This window comes from Somniosus microcephalus, chromosome 2 (assembly GCF_052327205.1).
Source record: "Somniosus microcephalus isolate GS21.2 chromosome 2, FLI_Smic_1.0, whole genome shotgun sequence".
Classification (NCBI taxonomy): Eukaryota; Metazoa; Chordata; class Chondrichthyes; order Squaliformes; family Somniosidae; genus Somniosus; species Somniosus microcephalus.
In genome coordinates, this window is record NC_140988.1 from 44,677,622 (window position 1) to 44,702,618 (window position 24,997).

The 24,997-nt window shown below is 42.9% G+C and overlaps 1 protein-coding gene across 9 annotated transcripts in view; it reads right to left on the bottom strand.

Moving 5' to 3' along the window:
* inpp4b (inositol polyphosphate-4-phosphatase type II B) overlaps positions 1-24,997 on the bottom strand; it is a 1,159,724-nt gene that overhangs the window by 625,417 nt on the left and 509,310 nt on the right. For all 9 annotated transcript variants that reach the window (XM_086009058.1, XM_086009093.1, XM_086009068.1 and 6 more), the window contains exon 5: positions 11,931-12,015. In XM_086009058.1, the coding sequence (XP_085865184.1) occupies positions 11,931-12,015 (85 nt within the window). The remainder of the gene's footprint in view (positions 1-11,930; positions 12,016-24,997) is intronic.

The window sequence follows — 24,997 nt, forward strand, 5'->3', positions numbered from 1 at the left end:
TCTTCGGTCTTCCCAATATTTAATTGGAGAAAATTTCTGCTCATCCAGTACTGGACGTCAGATAAGCAGTCTAACAATTTAGAGACCGTGGAGGGGTCAAGAGAAGTGGTGGTGAGGTAGAGCTGGGTGTCGTCAGCATACATGTGGAAACTGACACTGTGTTTTCAGAAGATGTCGCCAAGGGCCAGCATGTAGATGAGAAATAGGAGGGGGCCAAGGATAGATCCTTGGGGGACACCAGAGGGAATGATGCGGGAGCAGGAAGAGAAGCCATTGCAGGTGATTTTCTGGCTACGATTAGAAACAGAAGAATGGAACCAGGCAAGTGCGGTCCCACCCAGGAGGATGGAGTGGTCAACCATATCAAAGGCTGCAGACAGGTCGAGAAGGATGAGGAGGGATAGTTTACCTTTGTCACGGACACAAAAGATGTCATTTGTGACTTTGATGAGCCGTTTCGGTACTGTGGCAGGGCGGAAACCTGCTTGGAGGGATTCAAACATGGAGTTCAGGAAAAGATGGGCACGGATTTGGGAGGCAACAACACGTTCAAGGACTTGAGAGGAAAGGGAGGTTGGAGATGGGGCAGTAGTTTGCAAGGACGGAGGGGGTCAAGGGTTGTTTTTTTTTTGAGGAACGGGGTGACGATGGCAGATTTGACGGTAACAGTATCTGAGGAGAGAGCGCACCGTTAACAATGTCAGCTAACATGTCAGCAGTTTAGTGGGAATAGGGTCGAGGGAGCAGGAAGTGGGTCTCATGGATAAGCTGAGTGCAGATAGGGCATGAGGGGAAATCAGAGAGAAACTGGAGGAGTTCAGGGCTAGGGCAGGGGGGAACCTTAGAGGAAGTTTAGCCTGGTTGGCTAGGGGAAGAAAGGGAAGTGGCAGAGGCAGCTGATCAATCTTAGAGACAAAGAAGTCCTTGAGCTCCTCCCACTTGTTGTTGGAGGCGAGGGTGGAGCAGACAGGAGAGAGGGGTTTAAGAAGACTGTTAGCAGTAGAGAATAGAACCCGGGCATTATCTTTGCATTCCAGAATGATCCTAGAATAGTGAACAGTTTTGGCAGACGAGAGCAGGACCCGATAATGCTTTATGTGATCCAGCCAGATCTGGCGGTGAATGGCTAAACCAGTTGTCCGCCATATCCGTTCATGTCTGCGTCCCTCGGACTTAAGAAAGTGAAGATGAGGGCTGTACCAGGGCAACGGCCAAGGTGAGAGTAAGTAATGCTTTTAATAGGGACTAGGGCATCAAAGGTGGCGGTGAGGGTGTGTCTGAGCAGATCGATAGCTGCAGAAATGTCATGGTAAAAGGAGAGCTAAAGGCTGGATAGTTGGGATTCCACAAGTGCAGTTGTAAGAGAGTTGGGAGAGTGTTTTTTCCAGGGGCCGACACAGAAGGAAGTAGGATGGGGGGGATGTGGGTGGAGAGCGATACAAGGAAGCAGTCAGAGATGGCCTTATCTGTGATTGACACGATGGGAGTAACGAGGCCACAAAAGATGGCAAGTTCGAGGGGGTGGCCATGAATATGGGTTGGGGAATTGACATGGAGGGAGAGATTAAGGGAGGATAGGAGGGTAGTGAACTCAGGGAGAGAGAGCATGATGAATTAAGATGGAGGTGAAATCAATGAGGATGAGAAGTCACTCAGTGCAGAGGCTGAGGGAGGAAAGCAGTGAAGATATTTCGGTGATAAAATTGTCATGGTACTTGGGTGGGCAGTAGAGAACGGGATTTTAAATGAGAGGCGAGAGGGGTGGAACAAGGCGAGATGATCAAAGGAGGAGAAAGTGCCGGAGGAGTAGGGTGACAGACCAAGGTGTGATTTGCTGATGAGAGCCACACCACCACCATGGTGGTCTGGGTGAGGCAAGTGATGGAAGGTATAGCCAGATGGGGAGGCTTCATTTAAGGGTAAGGTGTCATCACCCCTCAGCCAAGTTTCCGTCAGGGCCATGATGTTGATGCAATCATCCACGATAAGCTCATGGATGGCAAGGGCCTTGTTTGCAAGTGAACAGACATTCTGGAGGGAGATACTGAGTGGGTCGGTGATGGCTGAACCACTGCCAGTGTCCACAGGGTCAGCACTGGGAGGGGTGAGTTGGGTGGGACGGAGAATAGCAAGCTTACCCCCAGCGGGTGCGCTGGGCAGGAAGGTCGGCGAGAGAGTAGGATGGGATACACAGATCTCTGCGGGACACCGGTAGTCACATCCTGTCAATTAGAATACCTGCTCATTATCCCAACTCTGTTTCCTGCCGCTCAGCCAACCTCCTAACCAGGTTAATAATTTGCCCTCAATTCCATGAGCTTCAACTTTAGCTAACAGTCTCTTACGAGGAACATTATTGAATATTTTCTGAAAGTCCATATAAATAGAAACCATAGGAAAATAGGAGCAGGAGTAGGCCATTCGGTCCCTCGAGCCTGCTCCGCCATTCAATATCATGGCTGATCCTCTATCTCAATACCATATTCCCGCTCTCTCCCCATACCCCTTGATGCCTTAACATCCATAGATATTCCCCTGTCCACTACTTTAGGCACCTCTTCAAAAAATTCAATCAGGTTCGTCAGACATGACCTACTCTTTACATGCTGGCTCTCTCTGATCAGCTGAAAATTTTCAAGGTGTTCAGTCACTCCATCCTTAATTATAGACTCCAGCAATTTCCCAACAACAGATGTTAGGCTAACTGATCTATAATTCCCTGGTTTCCCCCTCTCACCTTTCTTAAATAGCAGAGTAACATGTGCAATTTTCCAATCTAAAGGAATGGTTCCTGAATCGAGAGAACTTTGGAAGATCATATTTAGGGCATCTGCAATGTTCTCACCTACTTCCTATAAAGCTCCGGGATGAGAATCATCTGGTCCTGGGGATTTGTCAGTCTTCAGTTCCATTATTTTCTTCATTATTCAAAAGAGGAGGGAGAGACATCAGTTGTCAGGAAAATGCTGGAATCCATTATTAAGGAAGTGGTAACAGTGCAGTTAGAAAATCATAGTATGATTAGGCAGAATCAACATGGTTTTAGGAAAGGGAAATTATGTTTAACAAATTTATTAGTGTTTTTTGAGGATGTAACTAGCAAGGTAGATAAAGGGAAACCAGTGGATATAGTACATTTGGATTACCAAAAGGCTCCACCTAAAAAGGTTGCTACGCAAGATTAGGGCTCATTGGGTTGGGGGTAACATATTAGCATGGATAGAGGATTGGTTAACGGACAGAAAACAGAGTACGGATAAACGGGTAATTTTCTGGTTGGCAGGCTAGTGGGGTGCTGCAAGGATCAAGAGACCACGTGCAATGTATCCAAGTTTGCTGACGATACAAAGCTAGGTGGGAAAGTAAGCTGTGTGGAGGACACTAAGAGCCTGCAAAGGGATATAGACAGGTTAAGTGAGTGGGCAATAAGGTGGTAGATGGAGTATAATGTGGGGAAATGTGAGGTTATTCACTTAGGTAGGAAGAATAGAAAAACAGAATATTTTTTAAATGGTGAGAAACTATTAAATGTTGAGGTTCAGAGAAATTTAGATGTCCTCATACAGGAAACACAGAAAGTTAGCATGCAGGTACAGCAAACAATTAGGAAGGCAAATGGCATATTGGCCTTTATTGCAAGGGGCTTGGAGTACAAGGGTAAGGAATTGTACAGGGCTTTGGTGAAACCGCACTGGAGTACTGTGCACAGTATTGGTCTCCTTTTCTGAGGAAGGATATACTTGCCTTAGAGACGGTACAACGAAGGTTTACTAGATTGATTCCTGGGAAGAGAGGGCTGTCCTATGAGGAGAGATTGAGTAGATTGGGCCGATTATCTCTGGAGTTTAGAAGAATGAGAGATGATCTCATTGAAACATATAAGATTCTGAAGGGGATTGACAGGGTAGATACTGAGAGGTTGTTTCCCCTGGCTGCAAAGTCTAGAACTAGGGGGCATAGTCTCAGGATAAGTGGTCGGCCATTTTAGGCTGAGATGAGGATGAATTTCTTCACTCAGAGGGTTGAGAATCTTTGGTAATTATCTGCCCCAGAGGGCTGTGCTTGCTGAGTATATTCAAGGCTGAGATAGATAGATTTTTGGACACTACGGAAATCAAGGGATATGGAGATCGGGCAGGAAAGTGGAAGAGCAGCCATGATCTTCTTGAATGGTGGAGCAGGCTCAAGGGGCCGTATGGCCTACTCCTGGCTCCTAATTCTTAGGTTATGTTCATTACTGTTAATTTTTTTATGTTAATTTTGATGAGTCCCCGTCCCTGATTCAATATTAGTTTTCTTGAGATGTCTGGCATGCTATCCTCCTCTTCCTCTACTATAAATATGAACGCAAAGTAATTAATTAACATGTCCACCATTTCCTTATTTTCATTTATATTATCACCAGTGTCAGTTTTTACAGGGCCCACATTGCTCTTAACCACCCTCGTTTTCCTAAAATAATTGTAAAAGTTTTTTGTGTTGATTGACATCCCTTGCAAGTTTCTTTTCATATTTCCTTTTTGTAGCTCTTACGATCTGTTTTGTGGCCCTTTGCATCTCTCCCATTCGCCAGGATCTATGCGGTTTTGCATTCTTGTATGCTTTTTCTTTTAGTTTTATGTTGCCCCTTGCCTCTTTAGTCATCCATGGCTGTTTTTTTTTGGGCAAGTAGAGCTCTTGCCCCTTAGGGGTATAAACTGGTTCTGTATCACTTTAAATTCTTTTTTGAACACCTCCCACTGATCATCTGTCATTTTACCCATTAACAGATTTGCCCAGTTTAAAGTGGACAGTATCTGTCTCATCCCGCTCAAGTCAGCCTTACCTAAATCTAGAATCCTAGTAGCTGTTTCATGTTTTCCCCCTTCCAAACACAACATTGAACGCAATCATATTATGGTCACTATTAGATAAATGTTCATGCACCGTTAAACTGTTAACTAAATCTGGCTCATTGCTCATGATTAAATTTAATATGGCCTGGCCCCTTGTTGGTTCGAGGATATATTGTTGCAGAAAACTATCCCGGACACATTCAAGAAATTCATTACCTTTCCGACATGAGCTCATCTGCTTATCCCAATCTATATGGAAGTTAAAGTCCCCCATTAAAACTACTCTGCCTTTACTGCATGCTTGTCCAATCTCTGCATGAATACATTCTGCCACTTCATAGCTGCTACCAGCTGGCATATACACAACTCCCACTACAGTCTTAAATCCTTTCCTACTTCGGAATTCTACTCAAAGTCTCCGCTGCCTGCTTACCTCTCATTATATCATCTCTTACCATAGAAGTAATTTCATCTTTAATCACTAATGCTACTCCTCCCCCGCTACCAGATTTCCTATCCTCTACCTGTAGCCCTGAAGTTTCCTCTGTTTCAAATAATGATCTACTCTTCCCTTAAAATATTAAATGGTTCTGCCGGAACTATTTCTTGTGCCAAAGCTTTCACTACTCGAATAACCATCCGAGTATTTCTCTTAACATCTCTCCTCACTCTCTTAAATGACAATTTTAAATTCACGATCCCAAGTCACTGACTCTCCAACCAGAGGTAATAGTCATCCTATAAAAACATGTCCTCATTTTAAAAACCTCTGAAATATCCTCTGCCTTCTCTGCTCCAATAGACATATTCTAGTCTCTCAAGTATCTCCTCAAAATTATAGTTTTCCCATCCCAAAAGTTCAAGGCTGAACAGAAAATAATGGAAGATGAGATAAAATCAGTAAGTAGTGCTTATGTGACACAAGACTGGTGGTAAGGAGAAAACACTAAGGCGGCTAAGGAGCTCTACACTTTTGAGATCCTGCAGGAAAATGAGTTAAAGTGGGAGATGATTTGATTATTCTTGATTTCAATGCAGGAAGGATCCAAGGAAGAAGAATTCTTTTTCCCCTCCATAAAAATACCTCAGCCACACAAAAAAAACACACTGTTTTCTTCTTTTGCAGCTAAAGGGAATAATAAAATAGAGAAACGACAAGCTCGGGAATTAATTAGGCTTTCAGAGTTATAAATTCAAATTAATTTACACACTGAGAAACAGCACCAACAACTTATCACAAACAATCAGCTCAATTATATACACAGAAATCATTGTGAATACAAGAACACCATCCAACAGTGAAGATTGACAATCCAATAAAAAAACACATTTACATCAACAGTGCCAGAAACAAACTGCCTGCTGCTCTATGAGATGGAAAGAAAAGTTAAGAATGCTGGAAATCTGAAATGAAACAGAAAACGCTGCAAATGCACTCTGTGTCTCAGAGGGAAGGAAGTAATACCTCTGTCAAAGCGTAGTTCATCAGTTCTGGTGAACAGTCCCACCTAAAATGTTAACCAGTCTTTCTCTTTATGCTGCTGTCTGGCCTACCTTGCAGTCCCAGGATTTTCTGTTGCTATGCAACCCTGTATAAATCGATTCTCATTTGTTCCAGTATCAAAGCCAAATTCTTGAAACTTTCGCATTGTGCAGATAATCCTTTCCACAAACTCAATAATTCCAGTTTAAAATGCTGCACTCACAATCCGCAGGACAAATGGCTCAAGACATACTTCTAAAAACATTGGCCATTATTATGCCATGTACCAAATAAGTTTTGAAAAAGTAAATACCCGAAACTTCATTTCTAAATCTTTATTGCCTCCTTTGCTGTTAATTATCGCCACGAAGTGCACCAGAAAAGCATTAAAAAAAATTGTTGCATCCTACACTATCTTATCTGCAGAACAGCCAAGAACAAAACTCAGTACAATAAATTGGAAAAACACAACAACTACATCTGAAGCATTGGAAGCTATTTTCTTATTATTACTCTGGCTGGTGCCATGCCATTTCTGCCGATCGTTTCTCAAGACTGACACATTCAACACCAGCCGCACTCCTCACGCAATCTGTTCAACAGATGATGTCACAGATCACAGAAGCCCCACAGAGCATTTCAAATGAAAGCCAGAGAGCAAAATATAATTGATAATAACATCCCTTGTGGGGAAAAATTGGATAGTAACCCCTTTGGGGCGCTACCTTTACCGGGGCGTTAATTTTAGCACCCCTGCGGCTGATTTTCCCAGGTAACGCCCCAAGAGGGAGGAGGGGTGCAACTGGAAGCGCCCCGCGTCCCTCTTGGGGCGATGCGAGCCAAATCCGCGATGCTGTTTGCCACAGCAACACGCACTGCGGCACGTCACGCCGCGGTACTGCAGGCCTTCCTCCCCTTCTTAAAAGGGGAGGGGGCTGGCGCAGTGCATCCCAGCACCCAGCTGGGCCACCAGGGATCGGGAGTGCCGGCAAACGAGCCTGGCACTCCCGAGGAGAGCAGCCGGCACCCCGCTGGGGGGCTTCACGGGGGCCGGGGACTGCAACGGAGGCAGGTGCTGGCAGGCGGCCAGCAACAAAATGGCTTCCCGCCACCTCCCCTTTAACTAGCGCCACTCCGGCCGCAGGTAGGCCCCCTGACCCCGTTGGACATAGCGTCCGGTGGTAAGTCAGGGGCGCAACCCAATATTACAGCCGGGGTGCTACACACGGTGATGAAGTCATCACCGGCAGCACACGCTGTCGCTAACCTCCTGCTGAATTTTGCAGGAGGCGTTAGCAGCGCCGTACCCAGGCGCTAGCTGATTTGCGCCCCGTTAGCGCCCTTTTAAGGTGCGAATGAAAGGGCGCTAATGGGAGGCGCAAATCAACCGAATTTAGCCCCCCTTGTATTTTCAGCATACCAAATTTGGGAAGTTATTCTTTTAATATAGCAGTAGTTGTCAGACAATACCAAAAGTATACTGCTAACTTGGGGATTCCTTTTAACTTCATGTAAAGTCCACAGAAAATGCCAATAGAGGCTTTAGATCAGTTATTATATACATGCAACACTGATATCCACTACTTCTGGTATCTGTTTCTTCCCCCTGTAGGTATTAACATGGGTGAATATCACTTGGGCCACAAATTAGGCATGCTGACCTCAATGTCCAAATTCCCGATAAAGTGCTCCTAGGAGCAGTAAATGATTAAATCCACCTCATCACAACGGTGGCATCGTCATTTTCACTTTAAAAAAAATTAACAACTTTCTCTCTTTCAACTCATCTCATTCCATGGACTCGCACTGGGATATTGTTTCACAGGACTTGGCTCCATCTGGTACTTCATCCAAATGGAGGTTATTCTGAGTGAACCTTGACAGCAAGCGTTAGCAGCCTGTTTGATCATAGTGGGCGCCACAGCCAAGGCCAATTGTGTGCTTACCCAAAATCCACATGCGCACACTTTCGGTCAAGGTCAGAGAGCTCCTGTCCCCAGCTTTGTTGATGCCCCACCACCAACCTGCCAATATCCACTAACTCAGCAGAAACTGGGAATTGAATTCCTGATTTGCTCAATAATAGCTTCCAACAAAAGCTAAAACAAAACACAAAACAAAATTCTTTTAGAAATACTCAAGGTATACGTTGCAGCCTTGATGCAAGATACATTTGTTTTAGTAGGGGGTTCATTTTAGTGAATTACTCAATGCCCAGGGGCATTTGAGCAATGCTTTGTAGAAGTAAATGCTCAATCTGTCCTCTCACATTCTGGCTCACTGGGAAGTACCGAACTTCTTATTTACTATGCGAACAGTAGATTGCTGTAGGAGAGACACACACGCCTTCTACCTGGAGAAAACCTTCAATAGTTCAGTAGCATTTAGTCCCTTGTGCTTTCATCTATACTTCAAAAAGCTGTCAACATCTACAGAGGCTCAAGAGAGCAGCTGGAACTCACACTAATTCTGATCTTCCTTCTCTGGGATCTTCATATTTCAGACAGACTGTGCACAGAATTTAAAAGTCAAGTTTGTTAAGTTAGGAGGGTATGACTTGCGGCCATTACACCTGATTTCACGTTAGAATAAAATTAATTCCATCAAGGCTACAGTGCATCAAAAACCAAGTTTGCGCTCAGAATCATCGCTGCACAGACAGCACGCGTCCAATCACGTGGGCGCAACTAGGAAGCAAAATTGGTCAGTGACCTTCATTATTAAATAGGTAGGCTACCAGCCCTACTAGCACTATTGACTGGCAGCTTGCCGAGCGGAGGGGGAGGTGGGAATATCGGTCACCCCTGACTCAGTCTGCACCTCTTAGAAGGGGAGGTGCACTATGGGTGCAGCCAAGTGTTGCTGAAGGTTTCTTACAATGTCAGGTGAGAGAGAAGTTGCAAGGGCCCCTCAGTTCTCGGACGCTGCTTTGGAGGTATTAATGCAGGAGATCGACAGGAGGAGGAATGTCTCCAGACAAGCTGCTTGCCAGCAGTGGCAGAACAGGTCTCCGTACAGACTCGGAAGAAGTTTAAATGACCTAACCAGGGTTGCTATGGTAAGACTTCTAACTCAGATCTTACCTTACTCTCTGCTTAAGCCTACATGACTTGTAGCCCCAGCACGCTCAAGCTATTCATCCCGATTACCAGCACTCCCCTCCATTCACTGCAGCACACTTCACTCCACCTCCTGCCTCCTAACTGAACACTCTGCACCTGCTACTTTCTTCAGTGTTACTTCCTTCACTTCCTCAGATCTCTGCCACCACTATTCTACCTTGTCATGCACATCTGCAAAGCATCTCACTAGACTGCCAATAAAATTCTCCATTCTTTCTTGCAGGACAAGCTTGCAAGCAATAACAATGAGCAGGCGTGGACAAAAAGAGGAAGTGTGTCCATTAACGTCCTCTCCCCAGTCCAGGAAGACTTTATGGTGATCATGGGGGTGTGGCAAGTGGTGAGGCTGAAGGTTGCATCCTGCAGGGTTCTTGGCCATATTACACTCTGTCCCATCTCACTGAACTCTCACCCTCGCACACTATGCATGATGAAGTGCAGCTGTTTTCACTAAATGCTAATCCTTGGCCCGCTCTTCACTTTCAGTGAAAGTAACTGTAGAGTGCCAGGGGTCACAGAGCTGGAAGACGACAGCACCAATGAAGACACAGTGTCGTTCAGTCGTAGTCTAGCAAGCAACAGCTGAGAGACTGGCACGACACCTTTACAGGATAGGCTAGATCGGCCTGTACTGAGAGACTCAGAGCACTAGTATGCAGGAGGATGCGCAGGGGAATAAGACAGCTCAGGAAGCAGCTTTCCCAAGGGAAAACTCACAGACTCACCCTGCTGCAGAAGGCACAGATGAAGCCTTCAAGGACACAGGCGACATAAAAAGACTGATTATAGCCCAGGACTATCCATGCACTGGACAGCCTGCCGGTAAGCTTACGCACAATAGCACAGAGCATCCAGCTTGAACTTGTATGGGATTATCGAGCACAGCATTGAGATCAAGCAGTTAACCATGGAGTATTTGTTCAGCTCTGTGAACACTGCAGTGAGACCCACAATGATGGAGCTTCTGGTGACAGCTTTGCTGTGAGCTCAGACTGCTGCCATCGTGGCTGGGGTCTAGCATTTCCTCGGGCTTTCAAATCAATGAAGGAGAGCATGGATACGAGTGTGGAGAGTATGGATAGGGGGTTCCAGAGCATCATTACACTCCTTCACTCTGTTCTCATGCAGAGCAGTGGGAGTGTAGTGGTGCAGCCTCATGACAGTAGCATTGGCTCCATGGGAGAGGCTCATGCTGTCCTCTCTCAAGATGACTGTATGTCTGCTCCCCTGCCAGCCTCTGAACCAGTTCCCTCATTGCTTACACACAGCCAGGTGGCCCAGACTGCCCAGATAATGCCAAGACACAGTAGTCTGCAGCCGGGCCCTCAACAGCCAGAGCTGCTCAAGGTCACCCACCATGGCCGTCTCAAGTGCTCTCGGTAGATGATCCAAGCTCCGCCAGCAGGGGAACAACCTCATATGAAAATAGGTAAACAAGCACAAAGGCTAGGCACTAAGGGATTGCACAAGACTGATTTCAGTTCACCATTAAGAGAACAAAAAATTGTTAAATCCAGAATGTACAAGATGCGATGTAAAAACTTTTCTTTTGCATTGATGTTGGTCTTCATATTTTTAGTTATGTAAAAGGAACAGAGATTCATTAGTGCCTGTGGTGTTCCAAAGTTATGTGCTCCTTCACAGCCTTATTATCCCCAATATTTTCACTCCTCTCCAAAGGCACTGAAACACGTCCGGGTGCAGTTCCATGGGCACCAGCAGCCTTTTGTCATGTGACAGTAAACGCTGGGAAGTCATTCTACATGAAGGGCATCAGAAACCCAATCCAGCCCTCGCCCAACATCCGTAACTGCATAACCGTCAACAGCAGCAAGCCTGGCTGATTTTTGTTTTTTCTTTCCATAGCTCAAGGGAGCTGAAGTCAAGTGCAGCATCCTCGCCACCGCCAAGACTGAGAGCAGGAAATTCAGCACAGCTTAGGAATTGAACCATGGATCTTCCTGCTCTGTAAATCTCAGTACAAAAATGTGTAGTGCATTTACTCACTGAGCCGTTCACTCAGCAATTCTTATTGCACTTCAGGCATGTATTAACCTGTGTGCTTTCATTTCTCTAAGATTATGTTTCAAACATTTGGCCACGTGTAAGGCCAGTAGATTAGGTTGAAAAAAAAAATCAACTTTGCTCTAAAACAACCTGAGGCTAGCAGATTGTAAGCTACATGATATAAGGCTCAAAAATATATATCTTTATCATAGTGTTTCAATTATATTCATGAACTAGATTCTCATTTTTCAGCTAAAATGGTAACAAAAAGGTAGCCAACAAACTTTTACCAATGATTACAACTCTTCAACACAAAATGAATGATAAAAATGTGTTACTAGGACACATTCATCAAAATCCATTTTGTTTGTTTTTTTTTAAATTGTAAAAAATTATATAATCAAACACGTTGAAATTGTTTCATGCCACTTTAAGTCAAGTTGGAATCCTCCAGAATCAAATCTCTGTCATGTCAATACTCACTGATAGTTAATGCTGAGCTCCTGTTATCTCTGCACTCCACAATGTAACATCGTTCCAGGACTATTACCTCAGCAGGACCTGATGCCTGCAGGAAATGAAATGAATGAGAGAAATTACAAATCAGAGCAGCTCTACCAACTCCTACATAAGTGTCCATTGACAATGTGTAGCAGCCGTTGAAATGCTCCACCTCTCTTGTAATGAATTAACCTCTGGGATTAGGGAAAGCCTGCGAGAGGGCAAAGTCTACAGACAACATTCAATTGTTAATTATTGTTCCAAGGCACTCTGCTGCAGTTCATTTAACCTTACTAAAACTCAATAAAGGACACTCTGTGCAAGAAATAAAACAAATTCTTAACATTGTAGATTTAAAGACGCACTTACCAATTCCCCAAAAAACCTTTAAAAAATTTATAAGGTGACTTGGTGAAATAACTGTCACACAGAAAAAGTTAGCAATATGCATGTTCAGCAACATTGTTAGAAACTCTTGATGCATTGTTCAATTAAATGAAATGGAGGCAAAAAGACTTTCCATTAAATAGGCTGGTTTCAAACTTCTACATCGAATGATTTTTTGCAGAGTGCCAAGAAAGGGTCTTCAGAGACAAGTTACCATAACGACAAATCGATAATACAGTGGAGTGCACTTAAAATCAATTTCAACACAATAAATTCTTTAATTATAATGATTTCAGCCCACATACAAAACCATTTCTATTTAGTGAAACTTATGAAAATAGAATTTTCCAAATTATATGGGGTTTTGATCTATGTTCCCTGTGATTTTTTTTGGCCCTGCGGGGGCCCCTTTAAGGGGCAGTGTGGGCCATGCATAATACAGCGCTTGCGCGGTTTTTACATTGGAATGCCGGCAAGCCGGCTGCACAGGTTCCCTGGAGCACTGCGTAGCCGCGCGCCCGCACACCTTACAGGAAACACTGGTTTTGATCGAGCAAGTAGGAAGAAACCGTTTCCTCTGGTAAATGGGTCGGTAAGCAGAGGTCATAGATACAAAATAATTGGCAAAAGAACTAGAGGGGAACGGAGGAGAAATTTCTTCACACAGAGGGCGGATAAGATCTGGAACGCACTACCTGAAAGGGTGGTAGAATCAGATTCCATAGGAACTTTCAAAAGGCAATTGGACAAGTATTTGAAGAGGATTAATTTGCAGAGTTATGGGGAAAAGGATGCAGTTGTGTCTCTAAATTGGAGAGCACGATGGGCCGAATGACTTCCTTCTGTGCTGTAAGATTCTATAGCTGAAAACAGTCGTGAACCATATTTTTATTCAATACTTAAGATTGAATTTACTGCCATCCTTCTATAAAACAGTAACTTGTTAAATCAAAACACTGTGGGTAGAGTTTCCGCTTTGGAAAATTGCACCCAAAATGCATTCAAAATTGCGCTGGTTAGGTTACAGTTCAACTTTCTGCTAAAGTTAATTTGCATAATCACAACAAAATATCTTGAATGAAGCAGCATAATCGGGCAGAGTAATAGAACGTAATTGTTTTTTTCTTTCCATTAAAAAGTTTTCCTTGATGTTTAAGAGTGGGAACCTGGTGCAGTTTTATGAATACAGCTGAAAAGCATTTTTAATAAGGGTGTCCTGCAATGTTCCCTGTAAGCAGCGCTTTGTTCTACGCCTGTTTCTTTTAATGCGCAGTCCCTTTAAATTTCTGCACATGCGCAGTATTTACAATGGAAAAGCCGGTGAGCGGCCTGCACTAGACCTTGCAAATGACTCCACAGCTTAGCAGAAACATTGCAGTCCAGTCCTCCACCTGTGAATAACCGGATTTAAAAATGGAAAATGACTCCAAACAAGCACGGTGGCATAGTGGTTAGCACTGTTGCCTCTCAGCGCCAGGGACCCGGGTTCGAATCCAGCCTCGGGCGACTGTCTGTGTGGAGTTTGCACATTCTCCCCGTGTTTGCGTGGGTTTCCTCTGGGTGCTCCGGTTTCCTCCCACAGTCCAAAGATGTGCGGGTTAGGTTGATTGGCTATGATAAATTGACCCTTAGTGTTAGGGGGATTGACCCTTAGTGTTAGGGGGATTAAATACGTGGGGTTACAGGGATAGGGTGAGATATGTGTTGGTGTAGGGGTTACGGGGATCGGGTGAGATATGTGTCGGTGCAGGCACGATGGGCCGAAATGGCCTCTATCTGCACTGTGGGGTTTCTGTGATTCTGTGAAATATACTGAATCATTGGTGTACACTAGTCAGTTTCTTAGTAAATTAAATATTTTTTGATATGGAAAAACTTTTAAAACGTGCCTACTTGTGACTGTGCGCGATGCAGCATGGGCGCAATTTGAAGAGCCTTCCCTAATCAGTGCAATTGGTGGAATCTCTCAATTCTGACCTGGGGGTGTGGCTAGTCTAATTTCACTTTCATAACATCGCCGCCTTCACCCCTACTTCAGCCCATGCCCACTGAAACCTTTATTTGTGCCTTTTCTACCTCCAGGCTCGATTACTTCAACACTCTCTTAGCCGGCCTCCCATTCTCCACACTCTGTAAACTTCAGCGCCTCTAAAATTCTGCTGCTTGTAACATATTCCACATCAAGTCATGCTTGCCCATCATCCCCCTCCTCACCAACCTACATTGGCTTCCAGGCCCCCCCAATACCTGAACCTTAAAACTTTTCATCCTTATGTTTAAATCCTTCTATGGCCTCACCACTCCCTATTTGTGTAGCCTTTGCCAACTGCAACTCCCTGCCATAAACTCTCTGATCCTCTGACTTCAGTCTCTTGTGCACCCTTCTTCCTCACACCCACCATTGGCAGCGATGCCTTCACCTGCCCACTCTCTGAAAATCTTTCCCAATCCCCTCTGTCTCTCCAACCCCCTCTTCTCCTTTAAGACCTTCCTTATAGCCCACCTCTTTGACCAAGCTTTTGGTCACCTCTCCTTCTTTGGTTCAGTGTCCATTTTGTTTAAGCCGCTGAAGTGCCTTGGGATGCATTTCTACATGAAAGGCACAATATAAATGCAAGTTGTTTTGAGTCTGGGAATACAGAAGAGGATGTCAAGGCCTTGGAGAGGGTGCAGAGGAGATTTACCAGAATGATCCCAGGGATGAGGGATTTCATATATGTGAAGAGACTAGAGAGCTGGGATTGTTCTCCTTAGAGCAGAGAAGGTTAAGGGGAGATTTAATAGAGGTGTTAGAAATTGAGGGGTTTTGATGGAGTAAATAGAATAAACTGCTTCCACTGGTAGGCTGGTCAGTAACCAAAAGATACAGATTAAGATAATTGGCAAAAGAACCAGAGGGGAGTTGAGGAGACTTTTTTCTATGCAGAGAGTTGTTATGACCTCCAATGCACTACCTGAAACAGTGGTGGGAGCAGATTTAATAATGGCATGATGGGCCAAATGAACTGTAAGAATCTATGATTCTAAGTGGAACCTTGAATCATTCAGGGAATGGGCAGCTGGAAACTAGGTTCTGTGAGCACTCAAGGGAAGGGGGAATTTGGGTGCTTGCAGGAGGACCTGTGTTCTGGGATGCATTCCGAGCTAGGAGCATTCCCATTTTGGGGGTTGGGGGAAGAAAGGCAGGGCAGAGAGACTGGCTGTGGCCTCTGACAGCAGAAAGTGGGAAATACAAGAACAAGATGAAATGTGCGAGTTTGTCACAAGCTTTGGTGATTTTTATCCCTCACAATTGTTGATATTTTGTTAAAAAGTTTATTACATGATAAATTTTATTTTTTAATCAGAATATGGTGGGATCCAGTGGGGAACCAACATGGCTACTGCAAGGACTTTGAAAAATATTTTCAATGATCTGTTTTTGTGTTTTAGCAGAATCTTTATAAAGAGATAACAAAACTGTTTTCCGTGATGGCGATAGTGGTTTTTCATTGTTTGGTTGACTTTTTTTTTTACAGGTAGTGGTTCAATCAGCTCTAGAGGCATGTCAGACACTTTGCCATATTCTATGGACACTTTGCCAAGACCCAAGGACACACGCCAGATACAAAACATTTAATTGGATGGATACGATGTGATTTCCAGACAGAACAACTATGCTTTTCTACGACAATTAAAGTTTTGAAACTCTCCAAAAATATTGCCACTGTGAAGAGCTGGATTAAGTTCTCTTTGATGTTGAAACCCAATGCCTGTGTTTATACATATGAATTTCTGACTTGTAATCATACTAAGACAAGCCCTGTAAATGGTTGAATATAGCCCAGGTAGATTAATAAAAGGATAAAAGTTTCTACAATGTGATCCCATTTTATCAATGATATCAAGAGAACTGTTTCTGCAGATTTTTCTTTGCTGAAAAGAAAATGACATGAAGTATTTGGTTTAATTATTTGGGCTAAATTAAACTGGACTGAAGAAGAAAATCTCATATAGTATGGTTACAGTTTAAATTCAGTCCACGTCTGGCATTTCAACAACAGCAACTTGCATTTATATAGCGTCTTTAATGTAATAAAACATCCCAAGCCGTGTCAGAAATTCAAGAGTTCTGAACCTAAAGTCTAATTTTTAAATCCAAGTAACAGCCTTGTCTGCCCAAAGCGTAGATACATAAGTTGGTATGTAAATCCAAATGTTAATAATTTCTACCCATGCTACTTATTGAAATTGGTCCATAAAATATAAATCTAAACATCCCAGACAACCCCACTTAAAGTCATCTCCATTTAACAAATTGTGAAAATATTCTCCTTGACGCCAGCTCACTTTCTGCTGCTACAGATTGAAAGAGCCACAACGCAGAGTGCAGTGAGAGGGAAGAGGAGCAGCAGACAGACAGGAGATGGATGGCCTTACTGAAGCAGAGTGGAGGGGATAAAAAAGCCAGTTTTCCACCATCATGTTTAAATGCACTTAGAAAACTGATTTTCAACTCCAGGAAGGACTGGTAAAATGGCAGCACCTAAACAGAGAAAAATGATGGAAGAGTACTCCTTTTATGGCCATGCCCAAAATTCAGGTTTGCAAAGTTAAATCCAACTCTAAACTAGCTGAATAATAAAATTGTGGTGTTTAACTTAGTTATATTGTGGCTGCCAATCTGAAATCAGGATCTGCCGGCTTCGACATGCACTCGACAGATACTTGCCTTATAATGCGGACTAACTGCAATCTGACTGGCACGAAGGTGAATTGACAATGGAGCCATGCACAGACATGCTTCAACATATGTGCTCATTTTTAATTAGAAGAAAATTGGTGGGAGCATCTGCTTTTTCGCCAATATTAAATAAATGCCATACAAAAGTTTTTTAAGTTCCTCGGGGGTAACAGATTGCCTGGGGACTTTGAATGTATGGCTTTGCACTGTACTGGAGATACACTACAGTCATTACAAACTCATGGCTTTTGAGTGCTCAGGTTTCAAATTGGAACCCGACTCCCGAGTTAGATTCTCACTTTTTGCATTGATAATCACCTGAAATGCGAAAGTCGGACTACAACTGCAGCTTGCAAATGCTTCCTAAAATTGGCAAAACTGCTGTACAATTTTGTATGTTTTTCCATTTCTAACAGTCAGATATTTAACAAAAGCTAAACTATATGCACCTGAAGTATTTGGATTGGTCAGAATCTAGGTTGTCTACACATTGACCCATCTCTACGTGGAGAATGTCATTCAGTGGTGATTCCAGTTGGTTATGCAGAGGTCTTAGACTATCACAAGCTGAACCTCAAAAAAAGTTAATCACCTAATTTATAAATAGGATGACTACCGTAGCATACAGAATTTAAAATAAAAGGAAATATTATACTTGTTAATACAATAAGTCCATGGGGACAGTAGATGAAATTATTACAGATGGAATAGCTGGTAACAAGGCTGTGGATTTCTCCTGATAAGTCATGAAAACATTAAAACCAAGCTGCTGATAGCATTTATGATTGGTTTTGATCCCTGCTGAGATTTCCATGTCCTACTTAAACCCGTTCTCCACCCAATTTCTTTCACAATTACACCTCGTTAGTTAAAAAAACATTAAAATGATAATCCCCTTTTTGTTAGCTTGTAGAGCTACAGGTTGAAGTTAATAGCCATCAACGTTCAATCTACACAGCACTCCCTAATGCACCTTATTCTTCTCACAAAATAACATTTTATTTTAGTCGAGGAAAATGACCCGTCATCGCTTCCTCCCAGTCTTTCAACGTGTCTCTGAAAAGGGTTTTGTAACAAATAAGCACAGATTTTTGAGAATGAGCAAAATTGGGGTGGGGGTACAGTTTTAAAGTGGCATTGCAATCCCTTTGAGGAAGCGATGAGTTGGGGCTCACTAATAGGTTAGAAATGCTCAAGAGATTAGTCGAGAAATCAGGAAGGCTGGAAATGTCAAACAAAAAGCAGAAATACTCAGCAGGTCAGTCAGTGACAGAGAGACATTTATTTTAATGTTTCAGTTGGGATCCTTCCTGAGAACTGAATTGTGCCGCCTGAAAGTTAACCTGCCTTTTCTCTTTCAGGTGTGTTCTGACCTATTGCGTACTTCCAGTATTTTCTCTTTGTGCAACTGCCCAAGTTGTTAGAAATAGCTATGGAGGTGAACAGGGAATAGTACCATTAGCCTTGTACTGTAATTATGCTATTCTTGAAGCCTCTATATGATAATTTCACCACTTAGACCTATCAAACTGTTAGACATTGTAAAATCTTGCAGCAGGTTTGCAGTCCAACATTAAGTTGCATACTAAACAGGTGCTTGCTTCCAATGCCTTTTAAAAGCCTTAGTAGCCTTGCAAAAAAAAACCTTGCTTCCTTTTCTGAAACTGCAAATGGCATGTTATCTGGCAAGGCAAATGGATAATATCCTTTCTGATGATCGAGACATAAACTGTACCTTGTTCACAGTTTAAAAAATGTTTTAAAATACATGCCTTTTGTATACTCGAATCATTGTGGAACATAATTTTCAGAAACATCTATTTTTAGTAAGTCCATTACAAACCCTGTACGCAAGTGCCTTCAAATGGTTTAGGAATTAACAGCACAAGACATTTGTTAGACAGCTGCGGTGACATCAAAGAAGATACTGCATCAACTTTATTGGTAGTGCTTCCAAAACAATGCTTACACGAGCTCATAAAACATGCATGCTGTCTCTTTAAATGATGCCTTAAGAATGGAGACAATTGTGCATGATTGGATATTGTGAAACAAGGATGAAACCAGGCTCTGTAGGGATTAGAGCAGAGCTTTTAATTAGCCTACACAGGGACTGAGCTACCTTGTTACAGTCTGCTGTACTAACAGTCACCTCATGGAAGAATGCTCAGTCATTTTTCACTGACAGCTCACTAACCAACAGCATTAATCCATCATCCTGTGCCATCAGCTACCTGGCATCAAGCTGACAGCATAAAACTGGCAATTTGCATTCATTTACTGCCACATCTGAACTACAACGACATTTTCAGATAAACCCTGACAACCCCAACGTCACCTCCAAGGTGAAAAATTACTACTCAGAACTGGCTTTACACAACATAAATTGTGTTTTTAGAAATGTAGGGGTCACTCTCAGCTTTGCTAGAAGGGATTGCACACAGTTGTAATGTGCACGCTGTCTTTGGCAAATATTTACATGTTAGTGAGATCACACCAATTTTCTTACAGGCATCTAAAAATACAAGTTAAAAAACAGAATACATCATGAATTCTGATATTTGACCAAGCATTTAGATGTTTTCAAAACATTTGCTTAATTAACTTGCAAAGCAGGCCAATGTTTATCACTGACAACTCCTAGATTTGCTCGAGGTCAATTGAAAATGTCAAAATTGAGATTGATAGATTTTTGTTAAGCAAGGGGATTAAGGGTTACGTAACCATGTCGGTGGAGTTAAGGTACAGATCAGCCATGATCTAACTGAATGGTGGAACAGGCTGGAGGAGCTGAATGGTCTGCTCCTGTTCCTATGTTCTAATTCACTCAATGTCAGTAAAACTCAAGTGTTCAAAAATATAAAATGAATTAGGCAAAAAAAAGATATTGGAGGAAGAATTAAATATCTTACACCAACAATGCGCAGATAGCAAAATGCAAATACTGAAGCCTGAAAGTGTTATTCTTATTAGGCTGCCCTTAGTCCATTACAAATTGAACTGTTTATTGAAATGCGTTTTCAGATTTCCAGCAGGACAAAGGTGAAATAATGTACAAGTGGAAAGAGCCCAAAGGCATCATTATACAACAGGCAGCACTCACCAACGCCTCGTTGTAATATTATAATGATTCAAAATAAAGTTTCACCAATTCCCAAGAGACCTTACAGCTAATGCAGAACCCAAGTACATTATGATCCGAGAGGGTCTCACCCCATTTGTCTAAACTGAATTTGGGCACCTTCACGCTTCAGTTACACAACACAATGAGTCATTGTGAAGCTAAAATCGTTTTGCATTGATGCACAAACGTGTAGTATAACTAGCCACATGATAAAATATGCTGTTTCATACCTCAGTGTTTTATAACTTTACACAAATAAAGTTGTAACAAATATTGACTGTCAATCAATTAATTTAGTCATAAAAAATTGATTTGAGACTGGTCACAGGTCAGAATGGTAACCTGCAAGAGTTCCTCTAATTTGCACAGTAACCCATTAACATTAATAAATGGACATTTTTGGGTAGAAAAAACACACCTGGTATACACGAAGGTACAAATCAGATGCCGCTCTCACCAATTTGTAACACCTCCACCAGTATCAAGTATGACCATCGTAAATCCAGCATAGAAATCCATTCAAGTAATTAAAACTACAAATCTTCTTGGCTCATCACAGTTAACACAAGTACTTCGTGAACTTAAGGAGGCAATACCTAAAGACAGTGAAATCAGAGACCCCATACACTCCCCAAAGCCTTTCCACCATCTACAAAGCACAAGTAAGGAGTGTGATGGAATACTCTCCACTTGCCTGGATGAGTGCAGCTGCAACATTCAAGAAGCTCAACACCATCCAGGACAAAGCAGCCCGCTTGATTGGCACCCCATCCACCACCTTAAACATTCACTCCCTCTACCACCGGTGCACCATGGCTGCAGTGTACACCATCTACAAGATACACTGCAGCAACTCGCCAAGGCTTTTTCGGCAGCACCTCCCAAAGCCACGACCTCTTCCACCTAGAAGGACAAGGGCAGCAGGCGTATGGGAACGCTACCACCTCCAAGTTCCACGCCATCCTGACTTAGAAGTATATCGCCGATCCTTCATCGTCACTGGGTCAAAATCCTGGAACTCCCTACCTAACAGCACTGTGGGAGTACCTTCACCACACGAACTGCAGCAGTTCAAGGCGGTGGCTCACCACCACCTTCTCAAGGGCAACTACGGGTGGGCAATAAATATTGGTCTCACCAAGGCCCTGTACAACTGCAGCAAGACATCCTTGGGGCATAGTTTCAAGATAAGGGGCAGGAGGTTTAGAGGGGATTTGAGGAAAAACTTTTTCACCCAGAGGGTGGTTGGAATCTGGAACTCACGGCCTGAAAGGGTGGTAGAGGCAGGAACCCTCACAACATTCAAGAAGCATTTAGATGAGCACTTGAAATGCCATAGCATACAAAGCTACAGCCCAAGTGCTGGTAAATGGGATTAGAATGGATAGGGCTTGATGGCTGGTGCAAACACGATGGGCCGAAGGGCCTCTATCTGTGCTGTATAACTATGATGACTCTATGGCCCCTCAAGCCTGCTCTGCATGGGTTTGGTTTTCCCCCTAACCAAGTTCCACTACATCATTTACAGCTATGAAAAACTAATGCAAGTGGTGGATGCCTACAGCTCTCACGTCAAGGGAGAAAGATGAAGTAGTCTCAATATAAAGTATTAATATTTGTTTAACAAGTTATGACCTTTATGAAAAAGTGTTTCTAAAAACCTGCTCTCATTTGAGGAGAGGGAAGAGCCAGAGCCAAACATCACTTTCATCACAATTAATAGTGTGTTAATACAATACCAATCAATCTCTCTGGCCCAGAAAAGGAACAATTTAGAACTGTTGAGTCTCATTCTTGCATGTAGTATATAATTCTTAGAGATTTAAAAAATTACAAATTTAAATTTTTGTTCTTACTTTTCCTCGTTTCTTTTCACTCCCTGTTAATCCAATCTTTCTTTCCCTCTCGATTTCTTTTTCTGTACCTGATTTGACTAATTCACCGTCCTTCTCACGCCTTCCTCTGTTCATTTCTCAATCCTTAAATCTCATTGGTTAAGGAGATACACTGCTGGTCTGCTGCTCACCAAGGTCGCAGATGCCCTGTTGCCCTAGCCATGCCGTTATCAGCTCGCACTTCCAACAAGTTACGGTGCAAATTATATTCTACAGGAAACTTTCGATTTACCGCCACCTAAATAACCGGAAATGTCGGTTAACCAGCAAAATTCAGGAGTAGGTTTTACTTCATATTTATTTGCCTTCTTCCATCTGTTGCTGTGCAAGAGTGTGGCTGCAGCTGTTGCTAAGCTACAGAGACGCTTGAAACTTGTGTTCACTGTTCTACAGTTGTTGCTAAGCAACAGGGTTTGTTGCTTTATACGGAGCTCTCAGCTCTCCCTATCTTTTACTATAGCGTTCGGTTATCCGGAAATTTTGATGAACCGGCACCACGTCGGTCCCGTCCGTGCCAGATAAAAGAAAGTTTCCTGTAGTTGAAATGTGCAGGAAAACATCCAACGGTCACGCTCCAGCAAAATTTGGCCCAATTTATTTAATCACAATTTTAGACAGCATCAAATTTGGCAAATATTGCTTCACAATGTCCTTTTAGTTAAAATGGAAGTGTATATGGGAGTGTAGTGCGTGGTTTATTTTTCTTCGACAATCCTTGGGCTTTTCTTATGCCATACATATTTTTGTCTATCTTTATTTTGAAAGGAATGAAAAACTAAGTCAAGATAATATAGATTGTCCAAAATAAATGTACCTAATTCAGCCTCAGTAATTGAGATGTTAGTTTATATATTTTTTAAATGGGGATAAATAAATGGCATAACAACTCAAATGGCCTCGAATAAGTGAGCAAAGTCCTGTGACCAGAAGAGAAAGAGGAGAGAAGCAATTAAAGTCATTAACTTACCGATAAGGCTTAGTTTCAATCTAATTTACAAATAATTGCATACATGTCATCCTGTTGACTTCGAACTAGCTAAGGATCTTCTATACAAAATTAAATGTTACGTGTTCATCTTCAATTTTGTAGAAACCTGTGTGCAACACAAACAAGGAGAAAAGTAATACTGTATTCTATTATGCCTTTTTACTGAACGGAGCTGTCACCTTCAATTTTAAATTTATCATTCAGCTTCTTTTATTGGCCAGTTAAAGAGCAATATTGTTTCTCATTTGCATTTCTGTAATTGCTACAGCTTCATTTGTTTTGTTAAAAATTGTTCAAATATCCTATTAATTCAGTTACTATGGGTTGGTTTTTGTCAATGGGGGCGGGACTGCTGGTTTTCGGGCTTCAGTCCCACCCCCAACGACGTCTGGCCAACCCACACTATTTTCCTTTGATTGACCTTGTTAAGTCCGCCCAGCGGGCTTACCGGCCAATTAAGGAAAAGCCGGTGACAGAGGACATCAGCGTATGACGTTTCATCTGTCAAAACATTTTTGACAGATGAATTGTCAGCGTTTGACAGCTTTGAGAAGCTGTCAAACACTGAATCTCTGTTCTAAGGTGAGCCCTTGCACTGAAGGCTCACCAAAACCTCTTTGCTCAGCAGAAATCAGATGGCTGATGCATCTGAGAATGCAGCAGCCATTCTGTCATCTCTGCCGTTGAGATGAGGCACCTGCCATTGAGATGAGGGTTGAAGCCTGCAGAAAGAAACAAAGGCAAGGAAACTTTTTCCAGCACCTCTCATACTTACCTCTCCACACGTGCACCCATCACTCACCTCTACAGCGGACTTTTCGATCCCTCTCACCCCCGCAGACCCACTGTTCGCTTCGCTGACCCTGGCGAGGTTTGCAGTCATTGGGAAGCCCGCACTTGCAGGGGTAAAATGGGGATAAGCCTCAAAACTGCCTGTTAATTACTGGTTAACAGGCAGTTAATTGGCTCTAATCCCCTCCCACCTCACGGATACGGGTCCCTGCACGAGTCGGGGACCCGCCTCCCAGGAAGATGGCATGGAAGCGGGTTGGGAGTGGGTTCGGTACCCGCTCCCGGTTTCTGCCATTTTCCCAGCAGTCCCGCCTCCATACCTGCTTCCCCAGGGCTGGGAAAATTCTCCCCTATAACTCAGTAAAGTAAAGTACTTTGAGATCACTGACTTGGCTCATTGCGTACTCATTAAATTGTCATCCATTGATCCATTTGTTCATTGCAGGCCAAATACTTAACCTCTTACACAGTGCACTTGTTCTGCAATTCTCCCTAAAGCGAGCAGCCATATTTCAGCTAATGAGATTGTCTGGGAGGTACAGAGCAGGATCCAGGCACTGCCCCAGAGAGATGGCCAAAACGTCAGATGTGTCACCTCAAACCATTTTCTCACACCTTCTATGGAGTGGTAACAGCAGAGCATTTTCAGAAGCCTGGAATCAGCACTCTGAGGAGCAAAATAATTGAAATGAGGAGGAGAAAGGTTTATTATTTCCTCTGAACCAAACCTATATTTTGACTTTATTTGCTTAGATCTGCCTGAAGTGTCTACTATGCATTGGATATTGACTTTTATGGCAACTTAAAGAATTGTAAGGCTGCAGTGTGCTATATTAGAGGGAAACTCAACACAGTAATGTTAAAAAGATAGATTACCGAGTATATTATGTCAGTCTTCCTATTTCATAGAATTTTACAGCGAAGAAACAGGCCACGCGACCCAAATGGTCTATGCCGGTCTTTATGCTCCACACAAGCCTCCTCCCAACTTACGTTATCTCACCATATCCTTTCTCCCTCATGTACTTTATCCAGCTTTCCCTTGAATGCATTGATGCTATTCACCTCAACCACTCCATGCGTTAGCAAGTTCCACATTCTCAGCACTCTGAGTAAAGAAGTTTCTCCTGAATTCCTTAT